At 45.9% G+C, this 16,877-nt stretch overlaps 1 protein-coding gene across 2 annotated transcripts in view; it reads left to right on the top strand.

The window, feature by feature from the left end:
- The window catches only part of AFF2 (ALF transcription elongation factor 2), a 449,605-nt gene extending 433,137 nt beyond the window's left edge, over positions 1-16,468 (top strand). For both annotated transcript variants that reach the window (XM_078065010.1, XM_078065009.1), the window contains 4 exons: positions 164-257; positions 2,679-2,731; positions 7,819-8,009; positions 12,028-16,468. In XM_078065010.1, coding sequence (XP_077921136.1) covers positions 164-257; positions 2,679-2,731; positions 7,819-8,009; positions 12,028-12,149 — 460 coding nt within the window. In that variant the 3' untranslated portion in view covers positions 12,150-16,468. The remainder of the gene's footprint in view (positions 1-163; positions 258-2,678; positions 2,732-7,818; positions 8,010-12,027) is intronic.
- The last annotated feature ends 409 nt before the right edge of the window (positions 16,469-16,877 follow it).

Here is a 16,877-nt window from a genome sequence, read left to right as displayed (position 1 = left end):
ATTTTAATGCTTACCTCTTCTCTTTGAAACATTTTTCTTTTTTCACTTCTGTTCCTCAGTAACCGTAGGGGAGTGAGCGCGAACTGTGAATCAGCATTTCGTTGCCAGTGCGTAGCTTTCACGAAGCACCAACATTAACATAATCCTTTCCTCCTCACCACAGCTACAGATGTTTATCACTTCTCTACTTGCGGATGTTCAAGCTGAAGAAGGACCATGCTATGAAGTACTCCAGATCACTGATGGAATATTTTAAGGTAATCCTTATTTTGTATAATTTATAAGTACAGGGTGAATACAGTCACTAATGAGACGTGGCAAGCATGTGATTAAATGTCCAGGTTGCTGCTGCCACAGGCTTAACCCCCGTCATCCCAGCTGGCCATGGTCCTCCTGCCTCTCTCCCTGGGGGCTCAGCAGAGAGCTCAGGTTTGATTTGATTCCTGGAAGAGAAGGCGCAGTAGTGCGATCCCCTGATTATCTTCTGGACTGACCCAATGGCCCTTGGCATCTTCCCGGTTGCAGTCATGGGAATGATGATGCCTCCTTCCCCACCCTGCCTGGTGGGGACCCACCAGGGGACACAGGCTGTGACCATGGCCAGTCTCCTGTGAAGTGAGCAGCCAGCCCAGAAATTTCTCAACAATGGGAGAGTTCACTGCAGCCGCCCTGGGCTCTGGGGGAATAACCATTCCCATAGGAGTCCTTTGGCCATGGGCAGTCTTGGAGTACAGTGGTTGTACTTTAAAACAACTGATCAATCAATCAATCAATAAATAATAAAATAAAATAAAACAACTGATTGTTCTGGTTACCAAAATGAACTAGCACACAAACAACAAATAAATAAATAAATAAATAAATAAATCCGTGGTCTAGGGAACTGGAGATTTTAATTTGCAAGCAAAAAAAAAAAAAAAAAAAGGAAAAGAAAAGAAAGAAATTTCACCTGCAAAATGAATGCCAAAATTTGGGAACGAGCCCAGATAAAAACTGCAAGCCACTAAAGGGTCACTGGTTTGATGGTCTCTGAAGCTTCTGCTTCATTTGCAACCCCCTGCCCCCGCCGCGCGCTTCCCCCCCCCCCCCCCCCGCACAGGTCATGATTCAGATTTGAGAAGGCTCAAGGCTCCTGTTGGTCACGTCTTAAAGGAAAAGGATGATTATTTATTATTATTATTACTATTATTTCTGCCAAGTGCATGAGACTGCTTGGCTAAATTGCACCAAAGCAGTTGTCTGAGATGAATCAAACCATGACCTTCACATTGGTCACCCAGATGCACAGCTGTATGAGGATGCCAACTCAGTTGGGAAAAAGAGCACGTCCGCCAGCTATTCCGTGATGTGGCCACGATGCCATAAAGCTGGTGCTCCTGTAGGTGACGCGTCAAATACAACAGCTGCCCATCCCCCCCAAGTGTACGGTCTCCACGTATGCTGTAGAAAGGCAGTTCTCGAACCTGAGTGGGCATCTGGATCCCCTGGAGAGCTCGCGAACCCTGAGTCCTGGGTCCCACCCCCAGAGTCTGATACTGGAGGCCTGGGACAGGGCCTGAGAGCTGGCACGTGTAACGAGTTTCCAGGTGATGCTGCTGCTGGTCTTGGGCTTACGCTTTGAGAGCCACAGCTCTAGTATCTGTCCTCTTTGGCCTGTTCTTTGTGACTTTCAGGGCACTGCAAAAATGCCAAACAGATGTCAAATAACTCACTCCTCTGGCAGCGCGCTGAGCTGCTTTTAGATTAAAAACTGGAGTTTGCAGAACACACCTTAGGTGTGGGTCTCCGTGCTCCAGAGAAGTGTTGCCTGCTCACTGGGCTCCTGAAAATGCCTGACCCTCCCTAGCACCCCATTTGCAAAGGGGGCTGGACTGGAACCCAAGAGGCAGGAGAGAAGTATAACCTTGGTCTTTGCGGTTGAAAAGGCCAGCCTGAGTCAGGCTCAGTGCCCCGGGGGTCCTGGTCCTGTGCACTCTGGGCTCTAACCTGGTGACATCATTATGGTGAGCTGGACCACTGTCCTAAGGTGGTGGTGCTGAGTGCTCCGCAAGTGTGTGGCTCCCCAAATGCAGGAGGCCAACTTTTGAAACCAGCCCAGTTCCATTCAGAGGGACAAAGAATCCTTAGTGATCCACGGCAATGCTGCCCCAGACCAGTTGCTTTGATAAACAGGGATTTGCGTGTAAAGATAGCAAATCAAGGTGATTCACGACAAAACAAACCACAAAACACTGCTCCGTCCTGGCCCATTCCTGCGATGTCAGAAATTACAGCCCACGTTGCATCCCAGGGAAAAATTCTGCCGTGGGAGCTAAAGGTGAAAAGCTTGCCAGTACTCTGAAGAGCTTGTTTTGCAGAATAAATTTCAGATGAGGATAATTAAGCCACTTCTTGGAGAACTGAGTCTGATTTTACTGGGCCTTTTAGTATATAAGATCTTTCATCAAGTGACTTGCATGGTCCTGATTGGAGCCCGCTAATTATCCTACCCAGCTATTTTCATCGAGTGTGTCATGGTGTGCTGACGTGCACTTACATCCCAGCTCTGCTAACAGAACAGGAGGCATCCCGAAATGCTGCAATCAATATTAATGTACTCGAAATCACACTTCCATCTGTTTCTGAATTAATAAAACACAAAATAGATGTCCTTATTTCCCTCTCTCTCTCTTTTTTAGCAAAACGCTTCAAAAGTCGCTCAGATACCATCTCCCTGGGTAGGCAATGGAAAGTAAGTATCTTATGAAAATTGCTTTTTCAGAAACTCAGCGAATTAAGAGACCCCAAATATTTTGTATTGACAACTCAGGAGTGAAGGCCAATTCTGAGACTAGAGTAATTTTTGTGCACAGGAAATTCTGGTCAGATTTCAGCTAATGGCAAGACAGAAAAGTTTAACATGATGCGATTCCCAATTTCTCTAACTATTTGATCTTTAAGCCAAATGATGGCCATAAAAATATCTGTTAATGAGATGGCAGTGATTTTTCAATGATTCACTCGGTAATGAAAGGCCAATGAAATATTCATTGATACATAGTAAGTGCCGTTTAATAAAACCAAAGGCATAATAGTGTTGAGAATGTGAAGGCACTTAGCCTTCATGAGCCTTCATGGTGATTTTTATATTAATACTAAAACACCCTGACCTAAAATACATAAAAGCATCCACTCTACTGCTGATCTACTGCTGATCTAAGGCTCGGTGGACTCCCCCACTCCCTCCACTGCCCATAGTTGGAAGAGCATCCACCTGGTCCTGAGGCTGTCCCTAGCTCCCAGGGGAACTCCAGGAGGGATGGGGCTGGGGTGGGGGCGGGGCTCGGGGGCCCCTCCCCTGCACTGGGCACGTTTCTCCAGCTCTGAAAGGAAAGGGCTGGACCCCTTGGCATCCGAGGCCCAAGGCCCCGGGTGAGAGATGTTCCTGCTAAGAGGGAGATTTGGAAGCCCAGTTCTGTCTGTGGTGCAAATTGGCTCCGTGCCTGCCCTTCCGTGCTTGAGCATCAGGGTTCTGTCTGATTCCAGTCCCTCCCTCACCACCCCAGGCCCACTTGCCACCACCAGTGGGAAGGGAAACTCCATGACTACAGACCCAGGCTTTGGCAAAGAGCTGCTTTTTCCATTTTTCATCATTTCAAAATTCTTGTGTCTCTGGTCCATACACTTTCTTCCAGCGTATTCTAGTCTCCTCTTGCCATTTTATAAATATCTACAAAGCATACTCCCAAAGCAGTGGGACACGAACTCTACATTGAGATCATAAAAACATTCAGAGTGAGGGAACAGACCCATTAAAAACTCTGCATTAACTCAATTACTGTATTGAAAGGAAGTACCGTTTAAATTGTTAAGTCTTACTTTTATATTGACGAACAAAAGCAAAAGAATGCTTCTCTCTGGAAGTTGAGAAAATAAAAATAACCATTGAAAGGCCCAGAGAAAGCTATTTTCTCTGAGCACAGAGTAGAGCGAGGGCAAGTTCAGGTAAGCAGCTATTAAAGGATTTCTGGGAAATTTCTTTTAATTCTGAAACGAAAGAACTCGAACACATCCTAAGCTTGTGAAGTCACACTAAAAGCCTCCTGAAAGGATGTTTTAGGCAGCTTCTGTGTGAAGAAAGCACACTCCCTTTGGTAGGCCAGAGAGGTTGTGAATGAAGCAACTCCAAATGGTCACCCACGGGTTACCTCCCTTTCATTCAGCGAACACCTCAGGCACATTTCCATACAAGGGGCTGGGGGCACAGCTGACTCCAGTGGGATCCCTGCGCTCCAGAAGCACACAGTCCAGTGGAGGGAGGGGACAGATGGGAACGAAGTTCTATGGAAGCCCAAGAGAAGAGGAGCTTGGGCCTCCCTGGATGGTCAAGGAGGGCGTCTTCTATGCAAGCGAGGCCATAGCCTACTTTCCCCAGCACACGAGGGTGGCTGGCACCACACAGGGCCTGGAAGGGCATCTTCCAGAAGCAGCAACCCCTGACCATGAGGCCTGGGGGAGAAAATTTGCAAAGAAGCAGTTGGAAGAAGGAGAAGAACAATCTGCTTAGTACCGAGCAGGGATTGGCAAACTTTTTCCGAGGCTTAGAGGTAATATCTGAACACCATGCTTGGCACACGGTAACTTTACCATTTGAGCTGGAAAGCATACACTGTCCCACCCCTAGAACTCCCAGAGCTCTTGGTGTATACTTCGCCTTGGGCACTTATTCTAGCTTGTCAGAAACTCATGGGCCTGCTCCCCTACTAGACCATTTGCTCTTCCCAATAAGGGGCCATTCATTCTTTCATTTGCCACCTATTTACTGAGTGTGTACTATGGATGATGAGACACTCTGCCAGGCACTTGATAGACACACCCCCATCATCTTGTGCTATATGTTATTCTCCTACCCTCTCCAGAGCCTCTCTATGTAGTGGATACTAAACAATGACAAAGGGATGGTGGAAGACGGTTCATTCATTTATTTAACATTCATTAAGTACATAGGATGTGTGCCAGGCACTGGTCTAGACACTGGGTATAGACATGGACAGAAATCCCTACCCTCCTTGAGGTCACGTTCTGTTGGAAAGAAAAAGTAAAAACTATGTGGTTTGCTAAATGGTGGCAAAGGTCATAGAACAAATGGAAACCAGGAAGGGGGATAGAAAGCTTCGCTAGGGATCACGTGGGGAGCAGGACACCTATCTTGAATTGGGACGTTAGAGAAGGATGGTGGAGAGCAGTCCATGTAAATACCTGGGGGGGATGCATTCCAAGCAGAGGGACAGCAACCACCTTCCGAAGTGGGCTGTGCCTAATGAGTCTGACAAACAGCAAGGGGGCGAGTGTGGCTGAGATGTGGATTGGACCAGTGTGCTAATGGTGAAAGTGGTGGGAAGTGGGTGCCTGTGTGTGTACCCTCATTTGCGTGTGCCATGAAGGTGTGAAGAGAAAAACAAGATCTACAAGTAGACCCACAGAAAGAAAACGGGACAGGGAACCTCAAGCTGTGTGGAGAGCCAGGTGGGAGTGGGAGGCCCCCCGAGATGAGCGCAGCATCACGCCCTTGTAGCCAGAGTCACAGCCTTCCTTAGGCAGGTTGGAATTCTTTCATCAGTACAATGCGGCCTGCAGATACGCTCATTGGGAGGTCACTCCTAGAGCCTCGTGTAAGATCCGCCATGACCAAAAGCAAACCCATGCCCTAACTCCCCTTGCCTCCACTACTGATTGTTATTGTTTACGAGAAAGTAGGCAGTAAGAGACAAAGATAGCCCTTCAGTTAGCACGTGGATGTCATAAGCTAAAAAGGCCTTTTCAAGATATACAAAGTAAACAGAGGTGATGTGTTTCCCCTTGTGACTTCTGGACATGATCAGAAATCACTGAATCCAACCTTTTCTTTGTGTCAAGGAAAGGCTCAGCAAGAGGAAGGGACATGCCCAGGAGCACACAGCCATTTAGGGCAGGGCCAGGGTTAGAATACAGGTCTCCCGGGATTCCAGTACATACTCTGTTCCCAGCACAACATGGTTCCCCTTTCAACATTTGAGACACCTGACAGCTTTGGGATTTTTCTCTAGCCATTACAAATGAGGACATACTCTTTTCTTGCCTTAAGTTGGCATCTAAGAGTTAATGACCACTACTCGGAGAAAAGAAAATAGCATTTGCAAGCACCACAACAAAGAAATCCAGCATTCACTGCCTGTTTTGTGTGTGTGTGTGTTTTGGGGTGGCTCTTTTTTTTTTTTTTTGGTCTTTGGTTAACCCTTCTGTGCTTAGGCTCTTTAGCTTGGACATCGCCCCACTCCACCCCTGCCTTGAGAATAAATCTTTCCATTGAGAAGTGTCAAAAGGTCTTAGAAATTATAAACAGAACAGGAAAACTTTCACACCTTCTCACAGACAAATGCAGAGCAAGTGTGAGGATCCCCTTTGCCCCTCATACTAGAACATACCAGAAGATATATTCTGTTTCCAGAAATGGACCAAAGCTCTCACAGGGCCTGGCACACCCCACATGAGTCTCGAGGCAAGCGTATCGATTTGAGTCGCTCCCAAATTGAGTTAGCAATACTCCAGCCATTGCCCCAGATCTTGTGTTCACGTGCCCATTGGGGTGCACATCCGCTCTGTGAGCACAGATCGGCTCTGAGGAACACAGCCAACCTGGAAATCTAGAGTTACCAGCAGCCACAGCTGGGAACAGCGAGGGGGAGTGACAGGCTGCCTTGATGATCTGCTGGGTGTATTTGGAGGAATGAGGAGGAGCCCCAAACACAGCTTTCTCCATTTCTTCTACTCCCCCAAAATGTTCTATCGTAACAACGTGGCACACTGGGGCACCACTGGACAGTCTTTCGAAGTCTCCCTGAAGGAGGATAGGAAGGCTGAGGGGGTGCATAGGCCTTGCTCACATGCACAGGAAGCACCCAGGCCCTCCCTGATATGTGCAGATTGCAGGGGACTCCTTGTTGCTGACATTAAAGTATTGAACCACAATCTATATCCAGACCTTGGTTCTGCCCAAATAGGACCTGCAAAGACTTCTCTTCATAAACAGCATGCAGGTGAAGGGTCAGCAATTAACAGCCATCTCTGTAGCACGTCTTCGAGAATCTCAAAGATTATTCAGAATCTTACTTTTTCTGGCTTCCCTAATACTGCTCCTTGGGGGGCTTTCAAGAATTGCACTTCGTTTATTGTGGTGACTGTATTTGGAGCAAATTGTCATTGCGGTTTCCACAAAACACTTTGATAATAGCCTTTCCTAGCTGCCACTAGCCATCTGGCAGCAGGTAGAGAAATCAGCACAGCTCTGAGATGTGTCTTCCTCTGAAACCTCACAACACTGGTTATATATATTCAAAATAAGAGCTACATGTGTGGATAGGATGAATGCCAGAGAAAGATTCACCCAGCTCTCTCTGCTATCTTAAAACGAAAGAAGCAGTGTGGATGGAGTCACCAGGGGTTGTCAGAGGCAGGGAGACATCAGTGTTCAACTGAGTTAGAAAAGGAGAAGCATGGCTCATTCTAGAGCCTGGCCCTGTAGCCCTGTGTGGGTTGGTCAGACAAGGCCAGAATGCGATGATAATCAATAGGCTCTTTCTACTCTGGGGCCTCTAGAGAAAACTAAGGTGTTGGCAGAAACTACAAGATGTCTTCTGAGAACAAGCTTCTCCACACCTGGGCTTCATATATGCTCACCACGCTAAACCTCATGCGGCAGTGACGTTCTCGTGAGGCTTCAGCATGGGGAGGGAGGCCTAGAAGGCCGCAGTCACTCTTTGCAGCCAGCCTCACCAGGCCTGTCTCTTCCCCTTCCCCCAGGAACACTCCATCCCCGGTGTCTCTCAACAACGTCTCTCCCATCAATGCAATGGGCAGCTGTAACAACGGCCCGGTCACCATCCCCCAGCGCATTCACCACATGGCCGCCAGCCATGTCAACATCACCAGCAACGTGTTACGGGGCTACGAACACTGGGACATGGCTGACAAACTGACAAGAGAGAACAAAGGTATGCTTACCTGTTCCACCCACACTCATGGACCATGGTAGGGTCAACCGTGCTTGGAAGCACTTGAGTTTTCCATGGTGGCCTTATCTTTCTGTCTCTCTGATTTCCAGGGTGTAGAGGAGGCAAGAAGGGGTTAACTCAGGGCCGACAGAGTAACCACATTTTTGCTGAGAGAGTAAGCAAGTCCTGGAATTTTTTTTCTTTTCTCCTTCAAAGCTTAAACTAGTCTGAGCTGTGACATGTTGGCAAATGACCATTTCAGATTTTCCCTCAATGGTAAGGATCAGCACGGAAAAACAGAGGCAAAGGAGAAAAGAATGATTTGCAAATTAATTAAGATCCCGTTGGCCTCTTTTGTCAACTTTAATCTTTTGGGTTTGTTTTTTTGGGGGGTTGTTTTTTTTCTTTTTTTGGAGAGGTGAGGTTGAACTGCAGGCCTGCTACTTTCATTACAACCCCCGGCTCCAGGGAGCACGTGATGACACGGCTTGTGTTCAGAAGCAAAGGCCAGAGCTCAGCTGGTATTTTTTCCACACTGACAGCTGGGATGAAGGATCAGGGTCCCGTTCGTGGTAACACATGGGCTTTGCTGCAGAACAAATGCAGGGAGGACCCTGCTCCACCAGAGGGTGAGTCAGTGGTCTCTGGCAACTCGTGCCGCCATCTGTGACCCTGGCTGTCGCCTAGGTTCACAGGGAAGTCTCGCTATCCTAATGAAGGTGGGACGCACAAGCAGACTGCACTCTTGCCCTGGCCATTCGTTCGGCTTGGCTGATTCTGGCCCAGCAGTCACAGACAGTCAAGGTGGGAACTGGTGTGGGCCTTTGGGAATCAGATAGCGAAGAGGGGCCCCGCAGTTTAGAAGAGCGGAACTGTCTGGCCAGGACCTGGGAGGCGTGTGCATTGCTACTGTGTGGAGAGAGTCCCGCCGAAGTAGGAAGGGTGCCGATTTTGAAGGCTGACCATTTAAGTTGGAATCCTGCCTGGGTCATGCAGTGCTGGGCAACCTCAGGCAAGTTACTCAAATCTCTGAGCCACTTCCTAGCTTCCATTTCTGTAATGGATATAATAACGTATGCAGCCACTAGCATAAAATAGCAGGTTCAAGGTAGAAAGCCGGCAAATATTTATTCACTTACTCCATATGATTATGTATCTATGTGACTCCAAGATTCTGTGCCTATCAGAGCACATTCCATAATCTGAGACTTGGACCCACAACCCGGCTATAGACTTACACTGACCCTTGGGACTCTTCACAGGTATTGGTTACATCGGTAACTGGGAAGAAATCGGGCCACAATTTCCACTTGCCAGATACTGTACTATTTGCCCGATCACTTGTTGCCTCATTTGTCCCTGTTTTGTAGCTAAGTGAGGCAAGGTTAAGAAACTCACCCCTGACATCATAGGTCCTAACCCTGGAAGCAGGAATTGAATCTAGAACTCGGAACCACTAGGCTACACTGCCCATCAAGAGAGCGAGATTAATAAGAGGTCCTCAGAGATCTTCAGTGAGCTCCTGCCCTCAGTTACCTGAGTGATGGGCACTTCTCTACTTCTCTAAGCTTCTGAAATTCCAAAGACAACTGGCCCAGATGGCCAGGCCCATCCAAAAGTTCTAGAAGTGCAAGTAAAAGCATAAGCATCTTAAGACTTGCCTAGCTTGTCTGCCTCTACTCTTCTCTCTTATTTTGTATTGGTAACTGGAGGGCGGTTCAATATTTATGGATTTCTGTCATAATTGCATCCATTTTCAAAATCTGCTAAAGTAATTCCTTCAAAATTAACCACAGAACTTTCCAGGAGCGATGTGGTGGCTGTGCTGATATTAAGGGAAATGGAGCTAATCTTGTCCTTAGCACAGCATGTCAGGAGTTGTTAAGTTCCCCGCCTAATACTCCATCAGAACAGCTCTGCACTCTGCTTAGAGTCAGAGAGCCTTCCCCCATCTGTCTTGTCCACATAGAGATGGGGAACTGAGGAGCTTCCCTTTCGATTGTTACTCTGGATCCCACTGGGGACAACCATGTCCTTGCACTCCCCCACCCCGCTCCGTGCCTGCCCACCCGTGCAGCTGCAGATGGCTTCTGGCAGAGGACTCTGGTGCTAAAATCGGCCAATGGGGGTGATGCTGCCCCCTGGCCTTTGGTCTAGAAGCCCTCTTCCCTACCTCCCCAGCTGCTTACTCAAAGCTGCTATTAAAATGGTGACTTGGTGGGGGCACCTAGGTGGATCAGTTGGTTAAGCGTCTGCCTTCAGCTCAGGTCATGATCCCAGGGACCTGGGATCGAGTCCCACATGGGGCTCCCTGCTCAGCGAGGAGCCTGCTTCTCCCTCTGCCCCTCCCCACTGCTCGTTCTCTCTCCCTCTCTCTCTCATGCTCTCTCTCTCAAATAAATAAAATCTTTAAAAAAAATAAAAATTAAATTAAAAATTTAAAAATAAAAAAAAAAAATGGCAACCTGGGTATCTAGTGCACAGCATCCTGGCTCACGTGTGGCTCATGTTCACTCAGCAGTGACTAGGTCCTTTAGCATTTCCCTTAATATTGTGTTATATAAGGAAGTATTTCAGATGCCAAAAATAATTTACTCCTTTATCAGCAGAAATTACTTTTATTGCATAGTACAGGTTTAAAAGTATCACATAATCAAATGAAGTCGATACCTAGAGAAGGAGCCCATATGTTATACATAACGTGAAGAATCAGTGCATTGTTTAGTGAAATACCATCTGCTGGTCAATCAAGCGCGTGGAGCCCCTGCATGCAAATCGCCTTCCAAGAAGGTGGGTGAGCATCCCAACCACTTCAAGGTAGCCTTCAGCACACACTACCCCCTCCGCTGCCACATTCCTCGCGCCAACCAGAACAGGCGTGACGTCCTCCTGGCTGGGGCTGCCTCCTCTGTCGGGAGCTGACAAAGAGGATACCCGAGAGCCCTCTCATAACCAAGATCAACACAATGGTAGACAAATAAATGCAGACATGAAAAGGGGACGCCTAGATACTTTTCTAGACATCAGATAGTCTTTTCCACATACCTCCCACCCCACTCCAAAGCAGACCGTCCCAAACTCCAGCCCCAGTGGTTAGCAGTGTGGCCTCAGCCCGGCCCCTTCTCCAAATCAGCTGGAGGGGAATCAGCCCGGGTAGTCTTACCTTCCGTGTCCTTCAAGGCGAGGAGGGAGTTGTTAGCGACAGGTCATTTCCCTTCCCTAAAGGAATTGGTAATAAGACCCGAAATCAGATGCCTTCTAGACGTTTATTTAGCGTTAGATGCTGATGGCTATAATTGCTGTCCAGGTTCACTGGCTATGTCTGCATCGTGCCGAGAAAAATCGGTAAACTCAGTTCATTTAGACAAAGGAAAAAGAGAATACTTTCAATTCAGTAACACATACAATGGCAAACAGCTCAATATCCTATCAACCGTGGCTCCCTACCATTTTGTGTATATGGACCTCTTTCTAAATATAAATTTTTAATATCTAAAAATACAAATTCTCTATGTACTGTTAAAATATATTCAAGTACATTTTATTTTATATATGTAATTTATGTGTATATTTTAATATATATAAATGTTACACATAGACAAACACATTTTTAGATATAATGTGATGTGTGTGTGTGCACACACCTCACAAACCTCCACAGGGTTATAATATTCTTGTAGAATCCGCTGAGAGAATGTATAGTGATTTGAAAACACTTACTATGAATCAACAGATTTGAATGAATTTGTGTTTTATTAATCACAGTAACACAAACATGATTTATGCCACAGAATTTTTGGAGCTACACAAAGATTAAAATAATAGTGCCTCCTAGACATACGGAGCTTCGGTCCCCCAGCACGCAGTCTATAAATTTTTGTTGAATGAATGAAGAAACAGGGAAAACTTTTCCAATGTCCACATAGTTGTGTTGTTGCGTGAAGGCAGCTTAAGCCATCTGGCGTGTATTTCTGTGATGATATTCAAAGGCCTGACCAAGGTCTGCTCTGATTTTCAGAATTCTTCGGTGATCTGGACACACTGATGGGGCCCCTGACCCAGCACAGCAGCATGACCAATCTCGTCCGCTACGTTCGCCAGGGACTGTGTTGGCTGCGCATCGATGCCCATTTGTTGTAGTGGGCGCGCCCCCATCTCCAGCATCGCCACCCATCACTCTACCTCTACCAGAGCACCAACGGTCACTGGTGGAACTCCACTCATTTGGGAAAGTTCTCTTTGCTTATGTTTGTTTTTATGCTTCTTTTGATATCTGTGAAAAACAGAAGTCATTGTAAGTGGACACTACAACTTGAGAGCAGTATATGTTTTATTACTTAGTCATTTTTCAGTATTTTATATGCATTTCTCAGATCCCACCATCCTTTTGTGCTTGATACAATGACACAGTCCCTACAGTATTGTTTTAAGTCCACACTACCCAAAACAAAGAATGGGAAGTACTTGTGATGATAACAGGTTCCTGAGAAATGAAACGATATGTCTATATATATATATATATATATATATATATATATATATATATATGAACTTAGACACAGAGGACCTACTAAGATTCAAATTTTCCGCAATAGCCATTCCCCAAACTATACTCTTATGTCCAGAAAAGAACGTATTTCAGAATCCATTGTTAAACTTTTGTGGTTCCCACGACTCAGTCTCCAGGTGAGAATTTTCATTGTCAAAACCCACTGGTTAGATGTTGTAGCCACATCATAAAATCAAGAGTATTAAGAAAACAAATAAGCATAGCAATGGCACTCTTAAAACAATACTATGGCAGACAACCAGAGGACTTTCTTGCTGACATCCCTTCCCTGATGCCCTATTTTTAAAATTTTAATGAGATGAAGTGGCAACATTGATTTTGACAACTTTAAGACATCGGCTGGCATTAAATATCTTTGAACTCCCTGATCTGAAGCATAAATCCTCACCTGGGATTCTCTTTTGTGTAAAGCTCTCCTTTTGAGGGGCAGTTAAGTGGGTGCACGCCCTAGGTGCCAAAATACTGCACTCCGGTTTTAGAGATGAGAGATGGGGAGAGGTCTGGAAATGTCCAAGGAGCTCATACCTCTGCATCTTTGCAGTTGGTAGGCAGGTCCATTACTGGCAGGTTATTTTTATTGTATTCTGCTCAAATCTCTGGAAACAAAAGTCAAGTTATCACTACCTAGGAGTTAGAATATACAGTTCGCTTCCAATTATAATCCACATTTTCTAGTTCACAGTGTTTCTCCTCCTCCTCCTCCTCCTCCTCCTCTTCCTCTTCCTCCTCCTCCTCCTCCTCCTCTTCCCCATCTTCCTCCTCTTCTTACTCCTCTTCCTCCTCCTCCTCCTCCTCCCTCCTCTTCTTCTTCTTCTCCTTCTCCTTCTCCTTCTTCTTCTTTCTTCTTCTTCTTCTTCTTCTTCTTCTTCTTCTTCTTCTTCTTCTTCTTCTTCTTCCTCTTCCTCTTCCTCTTCCTCTTTGATCTTTCTTTACCTTTTTTGGAGCTCATTAGCTTTTGACTGAAATACTGAAATCACTGATGTTATTAAAGTCTATATTAGCATGAATCATTTCCATGAACATTCCAGAGAAAACTCCAAACTCTCTAAGTAGTGGCTAGCCCTTTAACAAAAATTAGTCTTGGGGTAATGCTTCACCCTAGGGTGCTTTGAAAGAGCCCTGAAGATTGGTAACAGCTCACTTAATTTGGAGACATTTCCACATCACTTGTAATTATCCCCACCCCTTCTGATCCTCCACATTCATTTTATGTCCCCAAACATCACCATGTAAATATCATCTTTGGTGTTCCATCTCACCAGAAGAATCCCCCACCTGTAGTCAACACTAGTCATACATTAGTTCTTTATAATTACCTGCTGGTGTATAATTCCACGTCGCCTTGAATCTGTTGAGTTTATTGATTTCTGTTCACTGAGCGATGACCAGATAAATAGTAGACATATGCACATGAAAGGTGCAAACTTGTATGATTCTTAAAGCCTGTCATGCAAGTCTGTGATAGGAACAGCAAGGGATCACCCTGCACTCTCATTGTCAAGGTTAAGATACATTCCCAATTGCAAAAGAGCCAGACTCAAGCTCCGCTCTGGTCATCGTTGAGTTCAAGACCCTTTTATAATAAGGTTGTGGAAGTTGTACTCCAATGGCTGAGGCCATGTTGTCAGGTGACTGGTGGGAGCATCCCAGCAGCTGAACCCACCACTTTCTATGCTCCCAGTGTGGTTGAGCTTTACATTCGCGGTCTCCGCAACAACACACACACACATACAGACATGCACACAAATGAAACCTGAGAGAATCTTCTCTGAGCCTCTTAAATGGGGAAAATGATAACATGAAAGACTCCAAACATCCAAGGTGGGTGTCACATATAAAAATTAAGCTGATGGCTTTGCAGTGACTCAAGTTCTCTGTTCGTTTTTCCATGGCTTACCAGGTAGAGTGCCTGACTATTACTATATAATGAAGCCCACTGGCTTGACTTGTAAGTTCAACCTAAACCACGATCCTAGACCATCACAGATTTAGGGGTAGATTCTTCTTGAAATTCAGTCTCCAGAAACTAGACACTCGAATGCTAGGGGCAGTTTCCAAAAAGAAACCAGCATCTTGCCTCGTGGATGAAAGACCTGTAGCTCTAGTTTCAGCGAGTCCTTTTATCTACTTTCCATACAACAGGGAGGCAGCAGAGAATCCCGCTGCCTGGTGTCACCTCGGGTGGCTGACGATACAGCAACACCAAATCAGCAACACGATGATCCAATCTGACAGTTGAGCCCAGGATCACCACCTGATTATTTAGCAGACCCATTTGTAAAGCAGCTTAGAAACCAATTAAACCTGGAGGAGGAATGGCCTTCCTATCCCTGGAGATGAGACGGTCTTTGGTTTCACGATGAAGGATTGTTGCTGTTTTCTAGGCACTGTAGCCATCACATTGTGAATGGTGATGTGTGTCGTAGGTGTGTGGCTTATGTGAGGGATTGAGATATTTTGTCAAGTAAATCTCTTCAGTGTACCAGTTTGTGGGAGGGATGTAGGACATGTGGATGGCAGGGAGAGATCCTGCCTGGAGACCTTGACAGAGGCTTGGTGAGACACATCTCAATGAGCACACGGAGGTAGGGGAATGGGCAGAGTAATGGGAAGCTCCACCTGACACAGAAGGATCTCGGCCCTGCTACGTGACCCAGGTAGGGCCACCACTATGCCTTCCTTTGTCACCCAAGCTCCAACCACAGGGAGTTTGACAAGTTCGTGTGAGGATGTTGGCTTGGCTTTGTATTTTTAATTAACTTTGGATTTTTTAGTGGTTTTGTCATATTACTGTCTGAGTTTGGTAGGTAGGATTAATTTGGAAAAGAGTATACTAGTGTGGTCCTCGGGGTAGAATTTAGCTGTAAGCATGTTGTTAGCCAGCCTGTAGACTGTTAATTACTTAATAATCTCATTGGGAAAATACTCGTAGTTTTATATTTGGGTGACATAATTGGAAAAGCAGATTAGCTGCTGCTAACTTTTAAAAGACTTGAGGTTGACATAAAAAGTTCCAAATCTTCAGTCAATAACCAAGTTGCTAAATTGGAAACCATTGGCTAAAATGTGTTTTGTTGAGTTTCCAAATGTCCGGATCTGCATTTGGACATTGCACCGCTAAATGCATTGGAAAGATACTTGCTCTGGCGTATCTTTCCCAAAGCTGTCTGATTCGGAGTTAGTTTTATTCAAATTTGCATCCTGGAGGTTGAAGTTGGAGTATGAAGTTGGAAAGCATTTTTGAAGGCAGAATCAATTGAGCTGTGAGGGCTCCCCCCTCACGTACTTCTCAACAGACATGATAACATTCACCTGCGTGAGTTGGCAGGTGCGAGAACCAAACTGGATCGCTGGGTAGGACTACTCAGTAAGGCAATGAACTCCTTGCTTAGAGAAGCATCACTATCCCCATTGAGAAACTGTGTGGCGAGACAGTGTAGCTACACAATATCAAATGAATGGGTTGATTCAGTGCCCCCAGATTCAATTCTGTGGGGGGAAAACTATTGAGCCAGTTGTCACTGCTCGGTTATGCAACTGGCAGACTAAACTCCTCTTCGTCGTTATGGTTGTCGTTGTTGTTGTTGTTGTTGTTTGTCATTTCCACCCGCACAGCCTTATTCTCATAATTAAACCCTGATTCATTTTCTCTTTGGTGTTAGCAAACTCCAACAGCAGAGATGGCATCTGTGTATTGATAATTGGCATTTACCCTGGCAGGAGGCTAATCGGATAGGCTGGTCTCAGACGTTAATCCTACCATCTGATATTTTCAGGGAAAGAAAAAGTAATTCCCTTTCCATTCTCCTCCTCGCAAATCTAGAAGCCCTCTTTACCAAGAGCATCACATTTTCCTCCGTAATCCATCGACTCAGAATTGCATTGTGGGGAGGGCGGAGGGGGGGTGGGGTGGGGGGGTGGAGGGTAGGGAAGTCCTTCCAGGCCAGGCTGCAGTTCTTGCCCCTTTCTGCTTCTGACATGAGATGTTAATGAATCATTCATCAGGCTCACATTGGGTTAGGGGACACCGAACTGCTTTTCCGATCCATGATCAATCATCGTTCTTCTAAGAGATTGGAGCTTTGCTGTTTCATTAACTGTGCAGTGTAGACTAATGGTGTTTAATAAAAATCATTCAAAATTTCAAACTCTTTTGCCAGTGACCTCGATTTTGTTGGCTCTTTACTTTGTACTAGACTTTGAGGAGGGACGGGGGAAGCAAAGGAAGCCTGCTACCAGGCACCTGGCAGGATGCTGTGGTGGCAAACCCAGTGGCCCCCAGCACTTGGTGGTGAGCG

This window comes from Halichoerus grypus, chromosome X (assembly GCF_964656455.1).
Source record: "Halichoerus grypus chromosome X, mHalGry1.hap1.1, whole genome shotgun sequence".
In the NCBI taxonomy this organism is placed as follows: domain Eukaryota; kingdom Metazoa; phylum Chordata; class Mammalia; order Carnivora; family Phocidae; genus Halichoerus; species Halichoerus grypus.
This window is presented reverse-complemented; position numbering and strand designations above follow the sequence as displayed.